General features: G+C 39.1%; 1 protein-coding gene across 2 annotated transcripts in view; it reads left to right on the forward strand.

Annotated features, from left to right (window-relative positions):
• The first annotated feature begins 342 nt into the window (after positions 1 to 342).
• The window catches only part of cyth1b (cytohesin 1b), a 91,679-nt gene continuing 64,264 nt past the window's right edge, over positions 343 to 27,757 (forward strand). Inside the window, exon 1 of one of the 2 annotated variants that reach the window (XM_051667069.1) lies at positions 343 to 789. In XM_051667069.1, the coding sequence (XP_051523029.1) occupies positions 771 to 789 (19 nt within the window). In that variant the 5' untranslated portion in view covers positions 343 to 770. Of the gene's footprint in view, positions 790 to 19,773; positions 20,308 to 27,757 lie in introns of those variants that run through there. The other variant, XM_051667067.1, reaches the window with a different exon arrangement.

Genomic DNA, 27,757 nt, shown 5'->3' on the forward strand with positions numbered 1-27,757 from the left:
ACGATTGGTTAAGATTACGATCAAAGAACATAATTCAAATCAGCAATTAAATGTGATAATATTGGAATCATAAATTGTGCTTCTTTACCTCTCATTACGCTAAAACACGTAATTTTCCAATCATTTATAGCTACTGCGCATGCGCGTTAGCGAGTTGATTGACAGGCGATGTCTGTATCTAAAAGGTGATTGGCTCTTTTACTCATAAGGCGGGACTTCCTTTCTACATCCGTTGACCGTTGGGCGCTAGACTAGAGCATTTTGGTTGGGCGTTCCAATTTCTCCCATTCATTTAAATAGAAGTGGCCCTTATCTGCTAAATAACCTCTGGAAAAACTGAGGAAAGGAAACAGTACAGATTAGATAGATAACACGCTATATAAAATATTTCATTGTAAAAGCGTCACACTTGACCATACTTTAAGTTATTTAGTTCCTATATTCAGCAGGTTTTAGTTCTTTTGTTGCTCTTCACAGCTTTAAAGACGAGGGTTGTGCTTCAAAGTCTAGTAAGTTTCCTACATAGACTGCGGGGAGTTTGCACTGAAGGCGCGTGCAGCATTTATGATTTGACTGAGCGCGCTTATTACGCCTCAAAATACTTTCTTGTTAGGCAGCTCTATGGGTTTTCAGCCACAGCCAGTGTGTGTGCAGAGTTCACCGTGAGTGGAGCAGAAGTTACCTGGAGTTAAAAAGACAGTGCTATGGTGCAACAGGCAAGTGAAGTTGAGTCGTGATACTAGTAGTGGAAGACTAGAGAGTTTTGCAGGATGGAGGCGGACGATTATGGTAAGATTACATTTCTTTTTAGACATGGTATTTAAGTTTCAAATAAAATACTAGTGAAAAAAGTACTGTAATCACGGAATAAGACAAAGTAATGTAAACACATGGTGAATGGTGACAGTGACATGACGTAACACATGTCCATATGTACAGTAAGTTAATACATTTTTTTTTTTTAAGTTGTAACTGAGCCAAACATTTGGGTTGTGTGTATCTATAGCTGTCCCAATGTGTCTCTATTTGCATTCTTTTTCTTCTCCTTCTAAAGTTATTGTGTGTGTCAAAGTATGATTTGCTCTCTCTTTGTGAGAATTAGATAAAGACAATGTTATTAAGGTTTATTTGAGGCTGAAAGTAGGATTTAATTGCCACAAAATGTATTTCATTCACTTAAGTGCTGCTAGTTGTGATGATGTGTATTTATGTCAGGGAGCTTTTGTTTGGAGGTGACTTTATGACTTTATCTACTATACAAGTATTTTTCTTTTAACCACAAATGCTTCAAATGGTATACTTTGTAGATTTTGTTTCTATATGGTGCATATACCGACACATTTTTTTTTTTCCATTTAATTGCTTTTTTATTTTATTAGTTTTTTTAATTTTTATTGCAGAGTAGCAGAAATGATGCTACAGGATTTCCTGTTTGAAAACAAAAGACACACCACAAATATAACTTGTACAGGGTGGTTAAATGTGAGCATCTGGGTGAATATGCAAACTGGCTAAAATGACACCTGTTCAAAAGCAGTGAAAAATACAGTGCTCTTTTAGAAGTTTATACCAAATGGTTTTCTTGAAGGCTAAACTCATGTGAACCAGAAAATGAAAAGATTTCATGAGCAGCAGGAACATTTGCAGAGTTCTTCATTGTCATTTCAAAGGTGGTTTGATTCACATAAGTAATGACTACTTATCATTACGGTCTCTTTCTGATTAAAGAATGTTTTGTGGTATTGATGGTGGTTGCTGCGTGAATAATTATAAGGATCACTCAGATTTCGCTTTTCAGATCAGTCAGTGAATGAAGGGTGAGCCTCTCCACTATGTTTGTCAAGTCAAATGTATTTATATTTAAGGGTAAATGTATAGTCAGTCGATAGTGACCCGCTAAATGCACACTGTCCTGCTTATTACATGACTACTTACCAAATAAGTACACACATGTAAATGGACTTGAAATATTCATTTGAGTTGAAATTGTTTTATTATGTGAGAAGAAAAGAGACCACAGAGTGCTACGACATAAAACTAGCAAAGTGTACAACAGTCAAATATACAGTTTTGTGGTCATACACAAAACTATTTTATTAGAATGGCACGATTGACCATTCAGAATCAAGTGTTCCAGAGAGAGCCATGTAATAAAAAACTTTAATGACTACAAAAGTAGACCAAAGTGCTGTAAAATGAAAACTACAAAGTCACACAGTGAACAAGATGACTGTTTTGCTGTCACGTAGGCCAAATGAGTTTTTTTCCTCTCCTTTTCTCCAGTCTTGCAATCTTGGTGTCTGATTACTAAAAAGCTTTGCATAATATTAGTCCTAAATGGAAATAAATATGTGAAGCTTGATTCAGACAGCATGTTGAGACAGAGTTATCCTAACATCAAATGAGGTGGTGTCATCATGCACAGATTTAGTTGGCTTTCAGTAATGTTTCAGTGTAATGCTACTTAGTTCATTAAAAGTGAGATGCACTTCTTCCCTTGTCACATCTGACTGCCAATGATCATTTTTATCCACTGACTAAACCATTGTATATGGACAGGTACAGTATGTGGGACTGGGATATGTCTGTCATTGCCACGATTACAGCTGCAGACGTGGCAAAGTGTCACATCCAGGAAGGAGCAAAGCTGCACAGGAAACCTCTGAGTCTGTCCTCAGCTTACCTCTCAATGCAGATTACTCCTTCCCATCAGTTTGTTGCTCCAGTTAGAGATAGCAATAGACTGAAGGGAGGTTTGTTTTTCATGTATTTCTCCCTGCCAAAGTTTTTGCTGTCTATGCATTTTTGGGTTTACTTGTGAGCTGCAAATCACTGTTTACAATGGCAGCTGCACATATTAAAATCTATTTTGAGGCCGATCTGAGTTATTACTTTAAAGATATTACTAGTAAATACTACTTTTATGTACTTTTCGTTCCCTACTTTAGCAGGCTTGTATTAACAACAGATTTCCTCTAAATTAATACTTAACTAAGACAGATATGGTGTCCACATAATGGCATGTTAAATCATTCACAGTTGTGCAAAGAATAGAAAATATACCAATGTAGCCAGATTTAATAATCCAGATTAAGTGCAGAAGAAGTGACACCTGGGTTGATGTTTTTGGCTGGCAGTTTTAAAGCAATAGCTCACTCAAAAATGAAAATTATGTGATTTTTTCCTTATCCTCTTGTTATTCCAAACCCCTTTGACATTCTTTCTTCCATGTAACACAAAAAGAGAGGTTAAAGGAATAGTTCACCCAAAAATGAAAATTCTCTCATCATTTACTCACTCTCATGCCATCTCAGATGTGTATGACTTTCTGTCTTCTGCTGAACACAAACAATTTTTTTTTTTAGAAAAATATCTCAGCTCTGTAGATCCATACAATGCAAGAATGGTGATCAGGCCTTTGAAGCTCCAAAAAGTAGATAGTCAACATAAAAGTAATTAATACGACTCCAGTGGTTTAATCAATGTCTTCTGAAGCGATCCATCTGGTTTTGGGTGAGAACAGACCAAAATGTAACTCTCTTTTCACTGTACATCTTGTCATTGCTGTCTCTAGGCACAATCTTGATTTCAAGCTCGATTACACATCCTAGTGCTTGACGCATGCGAAAATGTGCTGTAGGAAGTGTAATTGAGCTTGAAATCATGATTGCCAAGGAGACTGCTGTCAAGATGTACAGTGGAAAAAGAGTTACATTTTGGTCTGTTCTCACCCAAACCCAACTGTATCACTTCAGAAGACACTGATTAAACCAATGGCGTCTAATGGATTATGTTTATACTGACTATATTGGCTTTTTGGAGCTTCAAAGGCCTGGTCATCACCATTCACTTGAGATATTCTTTTAAAAATCTTTGTTTGTGTTCTGAAAAAGAAAGACAGACATACACATCTTGGATGGCATGAGGGTGAGTAAATGATGAGGAATTTACATGTTTGGGTGAACTTTTCCTTTAAGCAGAATGACAGCCTCAAACATCATTCACTTTCGTTTTATGGAAAAAAATATGTGAATAGTGACTGAAGCACATTTCGCTATGCATTTCCTGTTGTGTTCAATGGAAGAATGATGACAGAAATTTTATTTTTGGGTGAAAAATCCATTTAGAAACAAATTGTGCACTTGCACATCATGTCCATTAGATGGCATCTAATTAAAAAAAAATATACCCTTGTTCAATAGAATTGCAGATGCACAATGTCCGAGTAGTGTTCAACAAATACAAAGTTTTCAGTAGCCAATTCTTTAACCATTAACCCAATCGTAATACAGTATGTGGCTAAGGGGGAAAATGTCACAACAGGGTTGAACAGAAAGTTCAGGGACAAAGACAATTTCTACATTTCCTCAAACAAGGCATAAAACATTTTAAATCTTGGTGGGGACGTGGCAGATATTCTGGTGAAAAACAAGCATTTAAAAATAACATTTAGACAGAGTCTATCAAATAGTGTGACTAAGTTTAGTATCCTGTTAATTAAATAAGTAGTAAGTCGCAGGGACACACATTGCACACAAATGGCACAGTTTCCTGAGCACAGAACACTTTATTTGATGAATAGATTAATGGATGCATTGATGGATGGATGGAAAAAGAGGTAACAGAGGGGCAGACGGATATTATTATACTACTGTATGCTGAATTTGTTCCTGGTTGGCATAGTGACTACTCTGTGTCATGATGCTTGGGGTTTGTAGGGGTCTGTGGTCACTAAGTGAGTTTTTGAGTCCCAAGGACCTCTCATGCTCAAGTACAGACCATGTCACTGCAACGTGAGTGCACACAGCTCTCCAAGAAAGGCTATCTTGGGCTTATGGTACGTAGGCTGTTCATTGAGTATCATCTGGGATTCTAGCCATTGACGTAAAGGCCTTACCTGTTGGCTCATGTCTTGCTTATTCACCTCACATTCTGTGAGATTGAGATTTAATTGTCACAAAAACAATCATCACGTATCACACGTGTCTATCGTACCACTTTAAACAGAGAATTTGCATGCATTCTGTAGAAAAAATTACAAGTACAAACATTACAACAGAGGCTTAAAAAGGTCATTGTCATCTGTTTTGTCCTTTTTGTATATTCTCTATTTGTTATAATTTCCTGCAGAGAGAATAGATGAGGTTGCTGTTTCACTGAGGAAGTGAGAGGTAAACAGATGTTTTATGGTGTGTCCCCTAATGACATGCTTTCCTTGGCTTTAATTTCCACAGTCACATTCTCACTTATAATCTCTTGCAAACAACACCATTGCAAATGTACTCCATACATCATAATGTGTAAGTTAACATGTCACAGATTTGACATTTGATTATTGACCTATAAATGATTCAGAATCTTAAATATTTCCTATTTATTTTGTCATAAATGTTCTTAGTTTTGCAATTTTTCAAAATCCTCAAGCTTTCCAGGACAACGTTTCCTTATTTCCATGCATGTTTAAATACATTTTAAATTTTCAAAGTAGTCTCAAACTTTTGTACCCTGTTGTATATTTCAGTATATAAATCATTTGCATTCACAAATTGTACATTGTACTGTAGTGTGTTTGCTGCATTTTGTTACATTAGACTAAGTTCATCTTTTTGTCCCTTTCTTCATCATGGAAAATTGATTTCAGCCATAGTATTTTGCTCTTTTTCTCTCTTCTAAAGTTTCTCTTCCACTCATTAATCTTAAGCTCCAGAGGAGAAATCTTCAAAAGGCTGATCTTTTTTAAGATCAACTGAGATGAAACACCAGTCTCCCTGCATGGGACGTCTGGGACTTAGAGATACGAGTGTTAGGTCGGTCACAACCAACAGCCATGACCACTTCCCATTTGGACTGTTTATGAAAAATGAGAGACAGAATCTGCCACAATGAACTATTGTAATGATATGTCCCATAAAGATAAACATTTTAAATGAGTATTTTAATATAGTGCCTTGTGTAGTTTTCCATTTAGGTGCATAAGTCAGAGGTGTATGAATTTTTAAATGCATGGTTCACCCAGAAATGAAATTGAGGCTGTCAGTCCTTAACATTTGCAGTCAGTCCTTAAAGGGATAGTTCACCCAAAAATTAAAATTCTCTCGTCATTTACTCACCCTCGTGCCATCCCAGGTATGTATGATGTTCTTCTGCTGAAAACAAATGAAGATTTTTTTAGAAGAATAGCTCCACTCTCTTTGTCCTTTCGATGCAAGTGAATGGTGACCTGACCTTTGATGCTCCAAAAATTCACATAAAGACCACTTAAAAGTAATCCTTAAGTGGATTTAATATTTAAGTCCTTTTTTATATACCATAAATCTCCACTTTCACTTTCACCTTCAAAATGTGAAAGAATTTGAAAGTGAAATGTATAGTAAAAAAAGGACTTAAATATTTATCGGTTTCTCACCCACACCTATCATATCGCTTCTGAAGGTATGGATTCAACCACTGGAGTCTTATGTACAATGTCTGAACACAACTTTGGGAAAGTGTGAGCGACAACTTAAAGGGGGCTACACACTGGACGCATCTGGTAGATGACATAGCATGCTCTAAAAATAGAAAGAATGATTTACTACGAAGGTACGCTAACACCGCCACCGCTGCTTGCTGTCTCCAGAGGCTGCTCAAAATACAGCGGCGCCACAGAGAGAAACTTGCAGTTTTCCATTAAATTCGACAAAAATCATTATCAAAGGACAAGGATTATTTACTGTAGCCATCACTGGATGATATTTCTTGTATCTTTCAGATAGCCAACACAATGTATTTTCAGTTACAAGTATGTCTTTTGTGTTTTGACAGCTTAAATGAAACTTCTTCAAAGCTACAGAGAAATTGCATAATCATTTCAAATTGTACATTTTGAGCAGTTACACCTGTTTCATACACTAAACAGCAAACTCATCAGCATCACTTTGTTCATTCTTGAAGAAGCACAAAAATGAGATCCACAATGGTTCTCATCCGTTGTGGGACCGGCTTCAGTAAATGTTATATCACTCTCTTGTGGTCTCCCAAAGCTATTACGCCACACTACATTAAACAGAAGGCCAACTGACAATGAATTGGAAAGCATGCAAATTAGGATTCTAATTTAAATGTCTGCTAATGTTTATATATCGATACCTCAAAAATGTATCAATAAAATAAGGTGCCAATCAATAATCGATATATCGATATTTTATGACATGCCTACTGAGTGCATAAATCGATCATATGGGTGGTCACTGACAACACAAAATTCTTTATTTTTGTATGTGCTATTATAGGGCTAAGCGATTTACATTTAAATTTGTGATTATTTAGATGCCGATACAATTAAGCAATGTTGTTAATATTGCAATGATTTTAATTGTTATTTGGCCATTAAGTTTCTAATTCCAACAGTCTCATGACAACTTGTAATAATTCGTACAAGATGGCGAAATCGCAAGATATCTTACGATTTGGTTTGTACGAAAAAGTACGACTTTTATTCTCTTAGAGACCAACCAATGAACAAACAGAATTTCAAATCGATACAATATAGGCATCAAACTGTAGATAGCCTCCAATTCAACACTTTATTTTAAATAAAAGAAACGTCTGTTAACAAATTTGGTCACTCATTCCATATTTATTTATGCCATACAAATGACTGATGTACGTCAATGACCTGTAATACGGTTCCCTCGTCTTGTTCCAAACCCTGATGTTTTTCTTTCTTCTGTGGTACACAAAAGTTATTTTCCAATTAAAATCATGGTTATGTTTAGGATTTGGGTTAAGGGATTACGCTTTATGTTTAGGTTTGGGTTAGTGGTTAGACTTGTGTCATTAGCCTAGTTTCATTATCATTTCTTGTCTCATGACTCACGAGTATGAGAGCATTAAGACGGAGATGTTTTAATAGCATCTGCCATTTAAATTTCAGTAGCAAAATCAATGTTCATGTGTAAGTTTGATGCATTTATGTGAATCATTTCAAACTGTCTAATTCAATGAATTGATTTATTATGCATTCATTTGCATTAGAGCCTGATTTTTGAGACCGATACTGATTTTAGAGAGGGAAAATTCACAGATTACCGATATGGTGGCCAATATATTAAATTTTTGAGATGGAATGAAAACAGACCTTTTCTATGTGGATTTTTCACAGATTTTGCACCGATATGACCATGCAAAGGTACTCAGAAGGCTGCTTTCTTAAACAAATATTTTTATCAAAGAATATTTGACATTATTATTATACATTGTCAACAAATTCTAGAAATGAACACTGAGAAAATAAAGAATAAATCAAAATACAACAAATAGCTTAATAAAAATCAGTACTGTATGTTTAGTATAAGTAAATTGCTGACCATTTAAATGAAGAATAAATCAAATAAAATAAATAGCTAAATAAACATTAGTACTGTATGTTTAGTATCAGGCAAATGCTGACTATATTAATACTGCCGAGTCAAGATAAATGGCAGCAGCGGTGTTACACTGTATTCTGCTATACAAGTTCTGGGGAAACTTTCAACGGTGGAAAACCAGACTTTTAAATATTACATTTTAGAAATGACATGACTGGAATTGTTCGGTTGAAGGGGGTACCAAACTATGAATCCTGAACAAAACAGTTTGGTGAATACATGTTTACTCATTAGCTTCCACTCAGCTGACAACAATGAAAGTAGCTACGTGATTAGCTAGTTAGCTAGTTAGCTATAAGCTCGTTGTCACAGAGAGTAAAAGACGGACATTGTTTATTTTACTTTCCAACATTGTGTCTCACCAACTAGGTAATAACATAGCGTGAAATTGACACTCAACAGACAAAATCCACCACCACACCGTTGTCTGCTGAGCTGCAAAAAGATGCTCTGATGTTTACCTTTCAATCTGCTACATTACTGACTGCACTGACAAACTATAGCTGGCTAATAGCAAACACACGTGAGTGACATGGATGTCAGGGACAAGGTTAACGTTATATTAGTTATATATTAGTTATATTAGTTATATTGAAAAGGGAAAATGATGGGGTCATTACTTATTAAGTTTCCAGTATGTATTTAACAGACTAGTTAACAACTTACCGTGATGACACAGCTGAACTCCGCCCTGTCTGCAGAGCCACCGTCAGTTCAGCTCTGTAAACAATGGAGTCGGAGTGCGTTCTGCTGGACAAACTACGCTATGTTACCAATTCTAAAGCATTGTTTTCTGCATTATATGTTCTGAAAAAAAAGTTGTCATATCGGCGCATATCGGTAAAATATACGCCGATACCGATATATCGGTGAAAGGCTAGTATCGGATCAGATAATATCAAATAATATTGGCCGACCGATATATCGGTCAGGCACTAATTTGCATCATCACACAATTTAAAAAAAAAAAATGTTTTAGGGTTAGGGTATACTTTAATCAGCATAAATATACAAAGTACACAAACATTTTGAATAAAATAGTCAGTTTTCTATTATTTTAAACTATTTTTATGGATTCTTTGCAGTATTGAATGGATTTTTATAATCAAAATTTATCTTGCTTTGTCCACCATCTTGGATTTATTTTTCCATCGAGCTTATCACATTGCATTCTGAGATCGCCTGCCTGGAGAAGGATACATACAATGCTACCTTAAAATTTGGCCAGAACGAGGTATCTTTGGAGACAGAAAAATTAAGATACCTACCTTGTGGAATTGCCTTCGCTTGGGGACCACACCTAAGATGCCTTAAAATGCTGTCTTCAAAGGTAACTCAGTACATTTTGGAACAGAACCGTAGTCTCAATTAATTAACAGAACTACCAGACTTATCAGGGGCACATATTACTGGAACATATGGCCAGAAATAAAGTGTTTGTTGCAGAATTATGAAGCAGAAAATGTTCTTGGAATATTTATTTGATGGTAAAACCCAAGCATTTGATCATTATGGTTTTTCAATAGAATCCAGCCTTTCATTTTCAGTTCTATGTGCCTTTTATACAGAGGGACCAAATGAAAGACACCAATGCTTGCAGGACTGTGCTGATGCTGGGCAGGCATTTATTGGGCCGCTAGCACTTCAGCTGTGCAGACTGTGGGAAGCCTCCGATGCTGAAGTCAGTGTCGCCCTTGGCAACCATAATCACACGCACCTGGAAACGGATGAAACAACGGGAGAAGCAACAGCTGACGGCAATCACCCACATCAACGGAGCACCATATAAACTCTCACAGAACACTCACACGGTGAGCCACGATGAGAAGACTCGTTATAATGTTTCTCTCTGTCTCCCATTTCAGAAACGGACTAAAAGCCACACCAGCCACAGATCAACGAACTCTTCCACTCACCACGCTTACCCACGAGTACTCAAGCACAAACACTGCGGAACACGGGAACCCCAGGAGAACCTCACGTCTTTGTTTCACCATCTACCACTTCACTTGTGAAATTCATCATTTGCTTGTAATAAGCACCCTTCCGGGTACCCTAAAAATCCACTGTTGTCTGTGCCACATTCTCAACCCCATTACACTGGTGGAGAATGCTGGCTTGGTCTACAGTTTGACAGACAAAGTTACTTACTATGTAATTCTCTTTGTGTTCCCATAGATTCCACGCTCGCTCTCTCTCGTTAATTATGGAAGACCTCATCCACCGTCTCGCTGAAGTCACACTCCACAAGCAACAGATATCTGAACAGCTTGCCACCGGACTGACCCGACTTGCATCCATGGTGACACCCGGTACTTCCCCTCTGCTTTGGTCATGGTGGTGGCTGAACCTGGCAATTGGTGACTCAAGGTCGGAGTGATGAAGGAGCTACCAGTTCTCTACCAGACTGACCGGGCCTAGAGCAGCTCCTGAGTACAATCCCAGCCAGTATAACCAAGCGGAGGACTGGACGACCCAAACCTCGACCCAGCCCCCTCCCTGCGCTGATGGCAATGGAAAATGATTGAGAAGATGAGTCCGGAAACACAAGTAATTTCTTCTTTGATCTGTTCCAGTAGATTTCGGCCAGGGGATCGTTTGGCCAAGAGCAAAGAGAGGACGACAGGCTCAAACATTGCTGGAACCAACTTCGGGAAATTGGGTGGGTTCCCCGGCAACCCGGACCTCACCCAGCTCCTCACTACATTGTTGAAAATGGGCTCTTGTACTGTTGCTGATAGGAGAGGGGAACAAAAGCAGCTGCTGGAAGTACCACAAGGAAGGACTGAGACCGTCTTAACCATGGCACACTTCCATCCCATGGCCGGACACATGGGGGCCCAAAACACTGCCCAAAGGGTCCGTGAAAGATTCCACTGGCCGGAGACATCAAAATATTCTGCCAGCACTGCGAAGTCTGCCAGAAGACAGCCCCTCAGCGACCGGCCCCAAGCCCACTCATTCTGTTGCCCATCATAGAGGTGTCTTTTGAATGCATCAGCATGGACCTGGTAGGACCGCTGCCGAAATCGGCCCAGGGTCACGAGTATATTTTGGTCGTCTTGGACTATGCCACGAGGTATCCCGAGGCCATTCCCTTGAGAAAAGCCACCTCGAAGAACATATCCAAGGAATTGTTCCTCCTAATGTGCTGAGTCAGAATTCCAGAAGTAATCCTGATGGATCAAGGCAATCCTTTTGTGTCCCAGCTGCTGTCAGACCTTTGTAAATTGCTTTGCGTCTCCCACCTATGCACTTCGGTGTACCACCCCCAGATGGATGGCCTCGTAGAACGGTTTAACCACACCCTGAAGAGGATGCTGCGGAGAGTGATCACTAAGGATGGGTGCGACTGGGACCTCATGATCCCCTAAGTCCTGTTCGGTGTCCGTGAAGTTCCCAAGGCCTCAACAGGCTCCCGAGAATCCTGGGAGCAACAACCTTCACCACACCGCATGGTCATCAAGCACGTACAAGACATGAGGAAGAGGATTGAAAAAGTGATGCCCTTGGTGAAGGAACACATGCAGGAAGCCCAATGCGCTCAGCAGCAAGTTTACAATCGAGCGGTCCAGCCCGGGAGTTCCACCCAGGAGATCAGGTGCTTTTCCTCATCCCTTGTGCCAAATCCAAGTTCCTGGCCACCTGGCAGGGTCCGTATATGGTGGTTGATCGAGTGGGATCAGTGAACTACAGAGTCCGTCAGCCGGGCCGCTGAAGAACCGAACAGATTTACCACATTAACCTCCTGAAGAAGTGGTTTGATCCAGGACCCCACTGACTTGCTGCTCTGGCCGATGAAACTCTTCCCGTAGTCTCATTGGGAGAACACTTGGCCCTGGACTAGAAGAACGACCTCAAACACCTCCTCCAAGAGTTCCTGGATATGTTCTCCAAGACCCCGGGCTGAACTCAAGTTATCTCCCATGATATTCGCACCCCGCCAACACCATCATTAGGCAGCGCCCCTACTGGGTGCCTGAGGCCCGGAGGCAGGCTATTGCGGGAGAAGTGCAGAGGATACTCAAGCTCGGTGTCATTGAGGAATCCCACAGCCCCTGGTCCAGCCCCATTGTAATGGTTTTCAAGCCTGATGGCAACTTCTGGTTCTGCAACTATTTCAGGAAGCTGAATGAGGTCTCTGCATTTGACGGATACACTATGCCTCATGTGGATGAACTCATCGAGCGGCTGGGAAGGGCCTGTTTTATTTCCACCCTAGACCTCACCAAAGGCTACTGGCAAGTCCCCCTTACCGCTTCGGCTAAAGAAAAGACGGCCTTCAACACACCTAGTGGGCACTTGCAGTATCGGGTCCTTCCCTTCGGGTTACATGGGGCCCCCACTATATTCCAAAGAATGATGGATATCCTACTCTGGCCCCATCAGAACTATGCTGCAGCCTACTTAGATGACGTCATCATCCACACTGAGAACTGGGAAGAACATCTCCACCTCCGGAAGGTGCTGTCTGAACTAAGGCGGGCTGGGCTTACAGCCAACCCCAAGAAGTGTCATCTCGGCCTCAGCGAAGCATGATACCTGGGCTACTGAATTGGAAGAGGACTCATTAAGCCCCAAGAAAAAAGGTAACAGTGGTGCTCAACTACCCCCAGCCAACCACCAAGACCCCGGTACGTGATTTCCAGGGGTTGGTTGGATATTACCGCTGCATTATACCTCACTTCTCCTCTCTAGCCTTTCCCCTCACAGACCTGACCCGGAAGGGACAGCCCGAGAAGGTTGAATGGACGAAAAAGCTTTTGGGTCCTTGAAGAAAGCCCTAAGTTCCGAACCCATTCTTCACACCCCAGATTTATCTTTACCTTTTGTGTTGCAGACGAACGCATCAGAAACCAGTCTTGGGGCTGTCCTTTCCCAAGAGTTTTGAGGCGAGGAATACCCCATTCTGTTCCTAAGCTGAAAACTCTCCCCAGCGGAAACTCAATATGCAGCCTTGGAATGACAGGCCTTGGCCATCAAGTGGGCAGTCCTGGAGCGGGGCTATTACCTCCTTGAACATTCGTTCACCTTGGCTACCGATGATGCCCCTCTTCAATGGATGGAGAAAGCAAAGGGAACCAATGCCAGGATGACATGGTTCTTTCTAGCCCTCCAAGTCTACCAAAAAACATAAAACATCGGGCCGGCCTGAGGAACGGCAATTTCGATGGCCTCTAAAGAATGTACCATGGTGGGTCAGATCTGGTGAGTAGCTCCCTCCCCCAACTGACCTCCTCATTCAGCCTCCTTTCTCATACACCCTACAGGGCCAGTACGATGCCTAAGGTGGGGGGGAGGGAGTGTGGGAAGCCTCCCATGCTGAAGTCAGCGTCGCCCTTGGCAACCACAATCACATGCACCTGGAAACAGATGAAACAATGGGAGAAGCAACAGTTGACGGCAATCACCCACATCAACAGAGCTCCATATAAATTTTCACAGAACACTCACACGGTGAGCCACGACGAAAAAACTCCTAATAATATTTCTCTCTGTCTCCAATTTCAGAAATGGACTAAAAGCCACACGAGCCGCAGATTAACGAACTCTTCCACTCCCCACGCTCACCCACGAGGACTCAAGTACAAACACAGCGGAACACAGGAACTCCACGAGCACATTACGTTTTTGTTTCTCCATCTACCACTTCACTTGTGAAATTCATTGTTTGCTTGTAATAAACACCCCTCCGGGTACCCTAAAAATCCGCTGTTGTCTGTGCCTCATTCTCAACCCCGCTACAAGACACACATATTCTTGCCAAAGTCCTGACTCCGCACATCTCTCCTACTGTCAGGGGCGGGTTTACGATTTCTGAGCAACTGACCAAGCTTGGGCCCCATTTTGAAAATGGGCAATTATTTATTGTTTTCCAGTTTGCCATTATAATATAATACAGTATTTTTTTTACTTTGAGGATTTGTTGTATACAATAGTAATATATTCCTGTCTTATTTACTTACCTGCGTATTTTATGTAATCATTGTAAGCAACATTCGTAACTAACAATAAACATTCAAAGCACGGCAGCCCCTCAGCACACTAGAGCAGAAGGAAAAAAAACATTGCCGTTTATCAAGAGCTGAAATTTGCTTGTTGCAGAACAATCTGGAATAATTGTAACAGTCCCCTCTTTGCAACCTAAACTTGTTCAGAACATTAAATCTTTGTGACACCTGTGCTAAAACAAACCCAATCTAGACACAGTTCAACAACTGATACAGAACGCAGGTGTCTCGGCATTTTTTAAACCTGAAGCTCTTATTCATTTGACACAGTGTCTAAAAATGTGCCAGTCCTCCATGAGACACTGAAGAAACACCGAGAGAGGCAGTGCAGCAGATATGGACGTTCGTCCAGCGCGTTTACACAGGAAAGCAATGGCAAAACAGAGCAGACGCAGGCAAAAACACGTTCGGTGTGAATAGCCCCTAACTCATCCGTTTGCGCATATTTGTGAGTGAAAGCGTGTGCGTGAAACAATTTCGGACGACCTATGTATTTTTTCATAAATTACAAACCCGAACCCTACTTAAAAAAAACTCAGCTGTCCCGACCCCAGCGGCTTCTAACGTGAACCGCTCCAAGAGTGCTGACAACAGCGTATTCATGCGTGTACCCAGAACAACATGTCACCCCTCAAGCATTTTTTGGGGAGCTTTCCTACCGGGGCGGGGGCCCCTCTGACGTCCGGGGCCCCACGCAATTGCGTGGTTTGCATGGTGGTTAAAACTGCTACTGCCTACTGTTCTTCTACCTTGAATGAATTTTTCAGAACTACACATGAGACAAAGGTAAACAACATAGTTGACAAATGATGATATGTTTGTCTGATTTTTCTGATGTTGAATTAAGTGTCTAATATTATGCTCTGTAACCGCCTTCGGTTTCTTCAGGGTCAGTATTTGTTGTTAGTTTTTGTTATTTGATTTTAGCATGTCTGCAGACTCCCACAATAGTGTGTCTTGGTAGATGGTTTTTGCACAGAAATATGGGGAAATGTCTCAAGGATTTATGGGCACTCAACTCACCAGGGAAAGTCTTGTGTTTTTAAAAGTCCCACTGACTAACCTTTCAAATAAAATATTTCTTTTGCTCTCCCCCCCCCCCCCAAGCAGCAGGGTGCACTCCAAATCTCAAATACACATTTAGAAAAGAATGAAACATGAGAATGGTTCTTGGTTCTGTAGTCCCTCAAGAATCTGATTATGAATGTTTGTTGATGAGGTTATGGAGACTGAGTAATCCTAAAATGCTCAGCTATGTTGCTATGTAAGAAAATTCATGGGTCACCAAAGCAGTAACACATGTTGAAGCTGAATTTTTATTTTTTTTTTTACATGAAAAGAAGAGAAGAGAAAAAGCAAGTATAAAGAATTGCTAATTTCATTAGGAATGGTTTAGGCTGTTGTTAAAAGATGAGGGATGTTGACCAAAAGGTTGTAGATTCAAACCCCATAAGGAAGTGGTTCATGAATGATCAACATTGTGCCCTTGAGCAAGACACTTAACCAGAGGTAGCTTCAGGGGGGCTGTCCCGGTAATGCTGTGTTGTTATTCAATTTGGATAAAAGCTTCAGATAATTGTCAAATTAATAATTTAAATTTCATTTGTTAACTGTATTTTGTCCATAATAAAAAGAGCTGTTTTAAATGTCTCTCAAAGTGAAGTGAATTAATTTCTAGTAAATGTTATGATATTTCATCTGATACACTGTACAAATATTTTGTCAGGTAAAATAAAAAAATGTGCTTCATGTGGTAATCTAGTTTTATTCCAATCTTTAATCTTAATTCGTTTTATTCCAGTCAAAAATATTGTTTAATATTTAAATCAGACAACAGAAATTGTGCCTTATTCAAAGTAACAACTGCTATTTCCCCCACTTTTTACAGTGGAAATTTTTTAAGGTAAATGCACTAACCTAGAGAGAGAAACAGTAAAAGAGTTTTAAAATACTATAAGTGAATTACTATAAAAATTTAGTTAATTATACTTTTGTATTTTAAAAGTCTGATAGGGATGGTGTGATAAATGAATGGGTGAAAAGGGAGCAGAGGAAGGGTGTGAACCAGCATAAGAGTGACAGAAGATAAAATGAGGAAATTTTAGGAGTGATCTGGAAAGTACTGGGTGGACTTTCCAACAGGCTCTCCCAAATGTCTCTCCTCTGAGACCTCTGTTTGGGGATGTTTCCAAATGGTTTTGTAGGTGCCAAACATCATCGAATTGTATAGTCAGTGCTGGGTAGCGACTAACATTTAAACTGTATTCCATAATTTTAAAGTACTTGTAATTGGATTACATTACATTTTAAAATGTGCATAATCAGATAACAGTTACTTGTCAATAGATTAAATGTTTTATTACATTACCAATCAGCCAGCAGCAATAACTTTTGGGTAATTGACTGAATATGCTCCTAAATCTGTATATGCTCCTGTATATACTGATTATGCTCCTAAATTTTATAATCTGAGAGGTCTGAGCCAGAGTTTGGATTACATGCAATAACAATTGCATGTAACAACACCTGTTAGTAAATACAGTTGTCAATCCCAAACATTAGCCACTTTCACACATGAAACCTGATAAATTGCAGTAAAAAGTTGGATTGCCTTTACTGGTAAATGTATCACATCTGCTATTCACACATGCACGGCTTTCCGTCTTTTTTCTATCCCCTCGGATGAACAGAAGAGCTTTTAGGCTGGTTTACACTACACATCTTCTAAATATAACTTTGGAGGTCCAAAAATCACATAAAGGCAGCATAAAAGTAATCCATATGACTCCAGTGGTTAAATATATATCCTCATAAGCTATATAATAGGTGTGGGTAAGAAACAGATCAATATTCAAGTCCTTTTTAACTATAAATCTCCACATTCACTTTCACAATCTTTCACATTCTGAAAATGAAAGTGAAAGTGGAAATTTATAGTAAAAAATGGATTGAAATATTTATCTGTTTCTCACCCAAAGTGATTGCATCACTGTTGTGGCCACGTGCGGCCGATTTCTATAGGCTGCTCACCATATGACATGCGTAGAGCATCATACACAAAGAGGTTTCCTCTATAGTCGGCTCTAAAATAACAAATATTTTTGAAATCCTCTGGCTAAATAAAATAATTTCACTATCTGTCCAATTTGATTACATGTTTTTGACTCCAAAGTTACTGAGTAATCTCCACCTTATGTCAGCACGTCCTGACCTCATACGTGCTCCACCTGTTAATCTTACGACTCTGTTCACACATAGCATCAAAACTGAACTTTTCAGGTAATGTTACAACTTCTCATTCAAGGAATGGGTCATGTTCACACATGACCTCTAAACTGAAAATTGCAGTTAATTTTGTGGAAAAGGCTGTATGTGTGAAAACGACTACTGACTGTGTGAACATGTTCACAGAACCCTTTTGTTTTACTCCACGATTGATAAAAAGCAAGTTGCTGTTTGACTTTATGCTTACTAATGCTTAATGAAAGGAGTGTGTAACAGTTCGTGGAAAGGAGGAAGCTGGGACCGGCTTGACGAAACACATAGACATTTATTGTTACACTTTTCAGTCTCACACAATAACACACTGCTTCACACTACGTTATGCTTTTCAGCTACACTACACATAAACTCTGTTGGCTTTTCAGCTCAACACTACACACAGTCAGCTTCGTGCGTCTCTCTCTCTCTTGTCTGTTGCTGTTTCCTCTCCTTAAATACTCCCACCTCCACTGACTTGAATGCGAGACCAGTGTGGCACACAGGTGGACCTCATTCACCACTTATCTTCCTGGCCTCGCTCTGCCCAGACGCCGCTCAACCCCGCCCTGCTCACCACAGAGTGTTAAAAACCTTAGTGTTGGTACTTAATACATTAAAATGAAAGATTAGATTTAGCAAAACATGCTATAAGTAATCTAAAAATAATCAGATTAGATTACCTAAAAATTGTAATAAATAAGATTACTGAATGCAATTTAAATCTTGTAATTTGTAATCAGTACCTAATTACATTTTAGAAGTAATCTACCTAGTACTGCGTATGGTTGAATACTTACTGTTTGAAGAAGAAAAAGTAGCAATTACTGAAATAACTTTAAAGAGGTTCTTTTAGGCTAGAAGCCTTTCTTTTTGAAAGTCTGAGACTGTCATTTGAGGGTAACATTCTGTTCCTGTTTCATGACTTGACACATGACTGGCTTAGCAAGCAATTTTTATCAGTCTTATGATTTAGCAGTATAATTGCACAAAAAGTGTGCTTATTTTAAAGAGAAATTTATGCCTGCATTGTAGAAACATTGCAGATGCAATCATGTTTTTTTTTTTTTTAATCCCCTTTTCTCCCCAATTTGGCCAGTTCCCATTACTTAGTAGGTCCTCGTGGTGGCGCGGTTACTCACCTCAGTCCGGGTGGCGGAGGACAAATCTCAGTTGCCTCCACTTCTGAGACCGCCAATCCGCGCATCTTATCACGTGGCTTGCTGTGCATGACACCGCAGAGACTCTGCATGTGGAGGCTCGTGCTATTCTCCGTGATCCACACACAACTTACCAAGCGCCCCACTGAGAGCGAGAACCACTAATCGTGACCACAAGGAGTTTACCCCATGTGACTCTACCCTCCCTAGCAACCGGGCCAATTTGGTTGCTTAGGAGACCTGGCTGGAGTCACTTAGCACACCATGGATTTGAACTCGCGACTCCAGGGGTGGTGGTCAGTGTCAGTACTCGCTGAGCTACCCAGGCCCCCGATGCAATCATATTCTTATATTAGACATGTTTTGTAGATTGCAAAGTTGTGCATGTTGTATATTTGCTTTAGTGCATCAATATACGTATGCTTTACCTAATTATTTTCGTATTGAAAGACATTTTTCATCATAGAAAATTTGTTGCATGAAAATATCTACAACAGCATTCCATGATGGCTCTTACTTCCAGGGACCAGCAATTACTGTAGAGATGACCACTTGTGCAATCACACAAACAAACACTCATTCTGTACAACACAGATTTGGAGATTTTCACTGTAAACTGATGGTGCATTTCAGAGGGATCCAAACCAACACAGTCTAAACGTATCTGCAGGTGTACATTTATAGTTTGGGGGTGGGCGATCTTATGATTCTATGTGATCTTATAAACATATACATGCCCTTGAAAACCACGCATGGCCAAGATGCCAAAGATTGAGCTCTGACTAAACTTGTGGGAGTGAGTTGGGATGTTTTTTGGGAGGCGTTAATGAGCTTGTGATTATGTCTATGTAAATCATTCTCTACCAAGGCTATTTCAGTACTGAGACTTTGAATAGAAATCAGAGATACAAATAGTGAGGGAAGGACAAGCACTAGCAGAGGTTAGAAATCCTTGTATGATAGACAGTAAAAAAAAGGAGAGAGAGAGAAATATAGAGAGAAAAGGAGAGAGAGAGGGAGGAGAGAACACAAGGAGAGAGTTCAGTTGAGAGAGAGAGAGAGAGAGAGATTGTGAGACCAGAGTACATCAGAGTGGAGAGATCAGCAGGAAGAGAGAGCAGCACTGGTGAATCTCTGTTGCCGTTTAAGGTTTTTGCTTTGGAATCTGTCGGACAGGACAACACTAAGAGGAAAAACAAAGGAAATATAATAACAAAGACTAGCATTTTATAAGTATTTACACTGGTATCTACACAAGTTCTCCTTTCGGACAAAAAGGGAAGCAGCTTTTTGTGTTTTCTCTGCATTCGCTCACAGACACTTCACACAATTGCTCACTTTTGCTCAAAGTGAAACAGGGACAGGTTTCGTGCACAGTTTGCCGTTGAGCTATGGGGACGGTTAGTGAACTCTGTGCCTCCAGCTTCCAGGCGTTCCTGTGTCCCTCAGTTTGCCCGCCCGCTCCAGCAGGTGTGTTTGAGATTTACATACATTTGTAAACGTCAAATCCTCTGTTCATTGTTTTGTTTGCTGAGTTATGTCTGTGATATGCCTATATTGCTAATAAAACCATTTAGTTTTAGTTATGGATTCATAATGAATCTGACTTGGTTGTAGATCCTCATTAAAATCATTCTTTAATTGAATGTTATATCTGTCTAGTGTTGTTGCCGTGGTGATAAACAGTGTCCCTGGATCATGGAGAGTTTGACTAAAAGAGAAGCTGCTGTCAATGGTCGTGCAATGTAGCGTGTGAAAGGAATCGTTTATTGTGTTGATGTAAAGTTGTTGGTGGATGCTGAGCTGTCAGAAATAGAGTTCTTGTAGACACAATTACAGTCAGACACAAAGACACTAAAAGCATCAAATACTGATTGTGTGGATCCTTGCATCTCAGACCCCAGTTTTGAAACATCCACCTGTTGCCCACTGACCTTGTCCCCTTCATAAATATCATCAGGGGCATCATAAATGACATCCTGGGCTTAGCCCAATGGTGCTATATCGTAATGCAATTGTTTAGCGCTGTAATAGACTCACATTGCCATCTAATTTTGTACAGTTTTCTATTTTAGCTTGTTTATTTCCTACGATCCGTAAATAATTGAACCAAAGTTAATGTAGTTTCTTTACCCATTATTATTTTTATTTTGATCCATTTTCATTTTGTAGTCCACATACGCTTTGTTTCTTTATGTTTGTAGCCTTGCATTCCTCTGTTTGTGTGTTTGTTTATTTGTTTATTTTAGCACCTCTCTCAGTGTGCTTATTCATATTTTTTTTGCTTATCAGTGCTGGTTAGTGTGAATTAAGTGTAAGAGCTGCTGACAAGACAATTATAAGGTGAGAATGAGGGGGAGAAACTCTGAGAGGCAGAATGTGAGAGAAACAAAGAGAGAAAGAGGGGGTGATTAAGATTTGATTTCAAATTTCTTGGTTATTTCTTTCTTGACATCAACACAATAATAACATCAAAATTATGTTATGTTAAAAATTATGTTATGTTAAAATTATATCATGTTTTTTTTTTCTTGCCATCTGTCAAAACCTAGTGACAAAATCCAGTCTAAAAAAGATGCACATTAAAAACACTAAAAGCCTCTGCTGTCTGAAACACTTTTTATTTGCAGAGCTTAAATTAATTAAGATGTTTCTGAGTTACTGATTATGCTCCTAAATCTGTATATGCTCCTCTATATACTGATTATGCTCCTAAATTTTATAATCTGAGAGGTCTGAGCCAGAGTTTGGATTACATGTTCATATTCATATTTAAATATTTAAATGTTCATGATTTAAATATCAGATTTTTGATTATAGACTTTTGTATCTGGCAGTTTGAGACATTGTTGAGCTATATTTTAAAAAGGGTTCATGTCATGAGGAATACAATTTTCCTTGATATTTTGATATATATAAGGGGTCACTCTACTAAAAAAACATCCTGTAAATTTCAGAACTCAAAACTTAATCCCCAGTGCAATTAAAGCATTTATTGAAACCAAGCTGCAAAATGCCCCATTCTCCACTTCTAGTTCATAAACAGAGAGAGAGAGAGAGAGCTTAGATTGTAAACAGAGAGAGAGAGAGCAGGACGGACAGGCCTATTGTGGCCTACCTATTATTCCTGAACACCAAAGGGCACCATTCTGGACTATTTTGAATTATTTTTGTATATAAACACGCGCTAGACAGACGTCTTTGACCGTTGTCATGTATCTCGTGCCGATTTTAAAAGGTGCCGTGTCAAGTTACAACTCTGAAAAGGAGACTGTTTCATTCCATTCTGTTTCATTCAGCTGAGCAGTATTTTGTTGTTTTGAGCACAAATGAATCCTGGACGCGTTCTGTGCTATCTGGTGCTATTTTAAATTGTTGGTGTATGTAAACATGCACTAGATGGATGTCTTTTGATGCGTTTCTGGCGGTGTGCGCCTCAGTGCAGGATGTTACTGTACGTGTTTGCGTCTTGTTTCATCATGCTTTGGACTATGTATGTGCATTTTTTTCGGCTCATAACAGCATGGATTTCATGTGAACTAGTCATAATACGATTCATTCCTTGCAAAGGAACTGTTATTGAAGGATGGGGCGTGAAAAGCACTATTGGACCTGATTACAAAACCTTAAGTAAACGGTTTAATTCATGAATATTTCAAATGTCATGACTGTTTGATAGTTTATGATGCTGCTGTGTTTGAGTGAATAGTTTAATATATTCAGATGCAATGTGTTGGATGTGCGTTATATGTAAACCTTGAAATGTTGTTTTATAATGTTGTGGAGCTTGTTCATTCTCTTCTGATTGAGTTTCAAATACGGCTGTATTTGAGGGGCTGCACGATGTTAGCCAGTCATAACAGTGGGCGTTTACATTGAAGTTAAAAGGAGACGCTGAGCCAAAATTGAGTGTTTCAGACAGACAGGTTGGAAAATTATCATATATTACTAAAATATGACCGTTTTGGTGCAAAAAAACTTTACTAACATTATCAGTGGACCTCAGGGAAAATAATACAGTTATAAAAAGAGTTTGTCATGACCCCTTTAAAACTTTACTGAAGACAAATTAGTTTACTGCAGTATTTTTCTCATGAAATAATGAGAAGCAGGACTCTTATTTGTTCTCATTGCTGTGTAGGATCCAACCATTAAGATCTCATATGTGAAGTTTCTTTTCTAATGGCAAAAGTATGACAAAGTGATTGGGGATACAGGATTGAATCTGGCCTGCGGCATGTCCTGACTTTTCCTTTACAATAGTAGTGAAAAGCCCATTAATAAACAATATTTAAGAGGTCAAGCTCCTCTAAAGGAAATTTTTTCAATTCTTTGTATTAATAAGTTTATCCCAATGCCAATCCAATGATTATCTCAATGTTGTTGTGTTGTACTATGCAGCGAGATGACAAGTCTACCTCATAATGAACATACTTTTGATATATTAACCAATATTTTTTAACTTGTGCAATGCAGTATATCTGACCCGGCAATACTTCAGTAACAGTATCCCACCCCTTCCTCCGTACTCACAAACACACACATGTTGGTGCAGCTATCCTTATGAGGACTCTCCATAGACATAATGTTTTTATACTGTACGAACTATAGATTCTATCCCCTAAACCTAACCCTCACAAAAAACTTTCTGCATTTTTACATTTTCAATAAAACATAGTTTAGTATGTTTTTTAAGTGATTGAATTATGGGGACACTAGAAATGTCCTCATTAACCACATTTATAGCATAATACCCTTGTAATTACCAGCTTGTAACCTAAAAAAAAAGTCCTCCTAAACCACTTAAACCTGCCCACACAAACACACACTAGCCAAAAAAAAAAAAAAATAATAATTTGTCTTTATGCCTCATTCATCAGATTAATATCACCTAACCATTTTTGTTAGGTTCAAGGTTGTAGGTTCAAAACCCTTTGTGGGTGATTCAAGAAGTTTAGGGTTACTTGGATCTCCATTGAGTAAGGTACTCCATAAAGTAAATGAACTGTAATTTACTTTGGATAGGAAACTGTCTGCTAAACACCAATTAACAGGGCGTTCATACAGAAATCTTGGCTTCTTTCTCAGTAAGATATTGTATATGCATGCTGTGATTTATATTTTAGGAAGTCATTTTTCATGGGTCATTACCAGGCCACTTTTGTGTAGATATGTGGACAGAAAATGGTTCAATGCATCCTCTTTCATTTCTCCAGATTTTGGCAAACGACAGCTTTTTTCAATCCCGTAAAGTGGGAAGTCATTGACTGTGGGTGTTTTAAGAAGACTTTGTTTCCACATTTTTCATGCAGTGTCACCATAGAATGGCAGCATGAACTTCTTACAAGAAGTCCCTGGAGAAACCTGGGATTACTCAATAGCACAATGGTGATGGCTCGTGCCTCGTTCTTTGTGGGGATCAAATCAGCAACCTTCTGGTTACCTGAGCTTTAAACCACTAGACACCTAGACAACACACACCTCCATCGATCCTTGGAACAAGACTGTATTTTTGTCATCCATTGGAGAGAGCCGAGATTGAGAGGCCAATTACTGTGTGACTAAACTTTTTACTGTTGAAGTGCCAGTGTGTGCTTGTGTGATAGAAACTGTTTGTGTGTATGACAGACAGAGAGATATCACACTGTGCATAAAAAGGCTTAAGTAAGACTAACTTCATGTATAGGTCACTCAAAGTAAAAAAAAAGAAAAAAGAATGGTAAAATGGAGAAATTAAAAGAAATGAAAAGGGTTGTGGAGTGAGAATGCGGGAATGAGAGATTGGAGAGGGACTTCGTGAAGTGCTGTTCTGTGTGGAGGAAGTAGATTGCATATAAGAGAGTGTACAAATGAGGGTTTTATCTCTCATATACTTTTATGTGTGAGCACAGCCGTATACACACACACACACACACACACAATGTGATTCAATATTAATCATGATGAGTCAATAAGTCAATCAACATTTCTCTGGATGAGGAGTGTTTATCATCACCTCCTCCACATTCCTGAGACTTTGTGTGCAGCTAATGAAAAATACTTTTAAAGAGAGGATTTCATGTCTTTGTATTTGTGATGTAATAGTTTTAGTATGTTTCCCTAATCAAGATACCAGATGTGACATGAAATTCATGTCCAGAAAGAGTGTTCTTGTTGTGATGCCTCTGTTACTCACTGTAAAGCCAAAAACATACTCTAAGCAATTAAATGCTTGTACAGTGTATTGCAAGCATCCTGTAAGGGTTAGGGTTAGGGTTATGTGTGGTCTTGCGTTACTTTGGCCATACTTTTAGACTTTTCTAAGTTTGTCCTTCTAGTTTTTGGTAAATAATTATTATAGAGCTTTATACTCGGAACGAGTCACACAGCAAGCTGTTGCATTTGAACTAAATTTGAGCAGTCAGTTTTGTCTGATGTGTCCTATTCACACCAATTTTTGTAAAAACAGACTTATTCACAAGCAAACACTCATAGCGCAAAGTTGGTGTGAATGAGTTATTATGGCACCAGAGGTGTGGGCTGTTGTGTTTCCTTACATTATTTACTAATTGATGTGAATTATGCTCTAATTAATTCTCTAATGTTCTTAAGATGTTGTAAAGCTTTTCTTCTGTCTGTCTGGATATATTGAAAAACTGCCTGGTGGTTTTAGTATCTGCTTAGATTGCTCTTTCACAAACCTTTAAACACATAACTGAAGAATTACTAAGAATTACTGAATGTGGATCCAGTGGGTATGCTCATTATTTGTCAGAGCAGAGTCACGCCTCCCACTGGACGCCCACTCATTTTGGTCTCCCACTTCATATGAGTACAGAGATCTCTGCCATGAGCATACAAGAATACACAAGCAGATCAGAGGGATTTCCTGAATTATTAACCTATTGCATACGTGAGCAACAACTGTATAGCATAAACTTGGAGGGAGAGAGCATGTTATGTGTCATTAACAAATTAGATATGTACTTATATGCCAAAAGGATGAGCAAAACAGTCAAATGAGGTATGAGGAATGAGGAATATTCTGGGTTCAATACAAGTTAAGCTCAGTCAACAGCATTTGTGGCATAATATTGATTACCACAAAAAATATTTTGACTTGTTTTTCCTTTTCTTTAAAACAAGAAAAATATCTGTATTCCAGTGAGGCACTTGTCATGGAAGTAAATGAGACCAATCGGTAAATGTTAAAGTACTGCTTCAAAAGTATGGCCACAAGACGTAAGCAATATGCTTATGTTAACAAGATTTTAGTGTGATAAAATCACTTACTAATCTTTTCTGTGTAAAGTTATATTCAATATAACGTAAACCCTAAAATTACCCTAGAAACAGGGATTTAAACAACTTTACAGCTCAATTTTGACAAAAAAAATAAATAAAATTATAACTTTCACATTTCTGCTTTTAAACACTTAAATTTTGCCCCATTCACTTCCATTGTAAGTGTTCCTCTCTGTAACGTCTAAACAGAATAGTCTCCCCAAAAACACGTGGAATACACCTCTGCCTCATACAGCAGCCAACAGATAAACATGCTCGCTTCGGTGTGGTTATGGGGTGGACTGTGGTCCATTCTGACTTGCGATTTCAATCTTATCGTGTCCATTATCCGACACATTGAGAATAAGCGATGGAATCAGCACTTGTAGCCCTCCCTCATTAACAGCGTGTTTGGAGCGGGACTTGCACAACTGCAGCCAAGAAATGCTCGCGGTGGACTGCAGTGCGTTTTGTGGAGTGATTTCAATCTGACCACAGTATTTAGTGTAAAAGTTTGCTCTCATTTCTGTTCCCTGAGTGCTGTTGGAGTCTCGTGCCTGCGGAACAGCGGTTACATCCATGACATGAGTTTGAATTCTTCGCTGTGGCTGTAATGTGAGTTCATGAATGAGGCAGTGCTTTGATTGGATGGAAGCGTTCCTTCTCATTAATAATGTGGAGAAATGCTCAGAATCTAGTGAAGTAAATGTGTGCTGTCTGACCAATAATAAGTCAATAACAAGTAATAATTTACGCATGTACCTCCTTTTTGTGACGTTGCTTCAACTTTCCTTTTGAAACCGGAAGAACTAAATGGCTCAATAAAATGAAAAAACAAAAACACTTTACACTTTACAATAAACTTAATGAGTGCTACCATTGTTTTCAGTGATGTGCATCCTGTACATATCTGTTCACATCTCAAAAAAATAGTTTTTGGGTTTCATGTCCCTTTAAAGCATACAACAGCAGCACCCAAAAGTGTCATAAAAGTGGTGGATCATATTCCAAGTCTCCTGAATTTATACGAACACTATTTGTGATGAATAGAATGAAGTTTAAATCATTATTCACTCTCAAATCAAATCAAATAATTAAGCGCCTAAATCTAATATGGCGTCTACAAAGAAAACATCAAAACTTGGTGTTTGCGCATCTTGTGACCAAACCTCATGTTGCATTTGTTCATGAGACATGGACCAATGAGGTTTGATGTTATCAACGTCAGACGTCTTATTTAAGAGGGTAGAAAATTGGCGGCAGTTGTTGGCACATAAAACTTAACTAACATAAGTGAGCCTCAGGGATGATTTTATATATATATGACCCCTTTTAAGTAACTTACCAGGCACATTTCTGTTAGATACTCTTGAGTTGAAGGGAGAGTGTGAATGCTTGAGAATATTCAAAGAGGAGAAATGAGAGAAAATACTGTAAAGTGGTTAAGGAGAGGAGTGTGTGTGTGAGAAGATAGAAGTGTGATATGAGTGAAGTGACTCATTTTTGGACTCTTAGCCCATATCACCATGTTGGCGGCATGTCATGGATGCTACCCACTCATGGAGCTCCCTTGATGCTGGTGTGGTGGCCCACCAGTTCTTCTGAGGGAGTCACCGTCTGTGATGAGAAACAGTGAAGAAGAAAAAACTCTTCTTTA

Source organism: Myxocyprinus asiaticus, chromosome 32 (assembly GCF_019703515.2).
Source record: "Myxocyprinus asiaticus isolate MX2 ecotype Aquarium Trade chromosome 32, UBuf_Myxa_2, whole genome shotgun sequence".
NCBI classification, from domain to species: Eukaryota; Metazoa; Chordata; class Actinopteri; order Cypriniformes; family Catostomidae; genus Myxocyprinus; species Myxocyprinus asiaticus.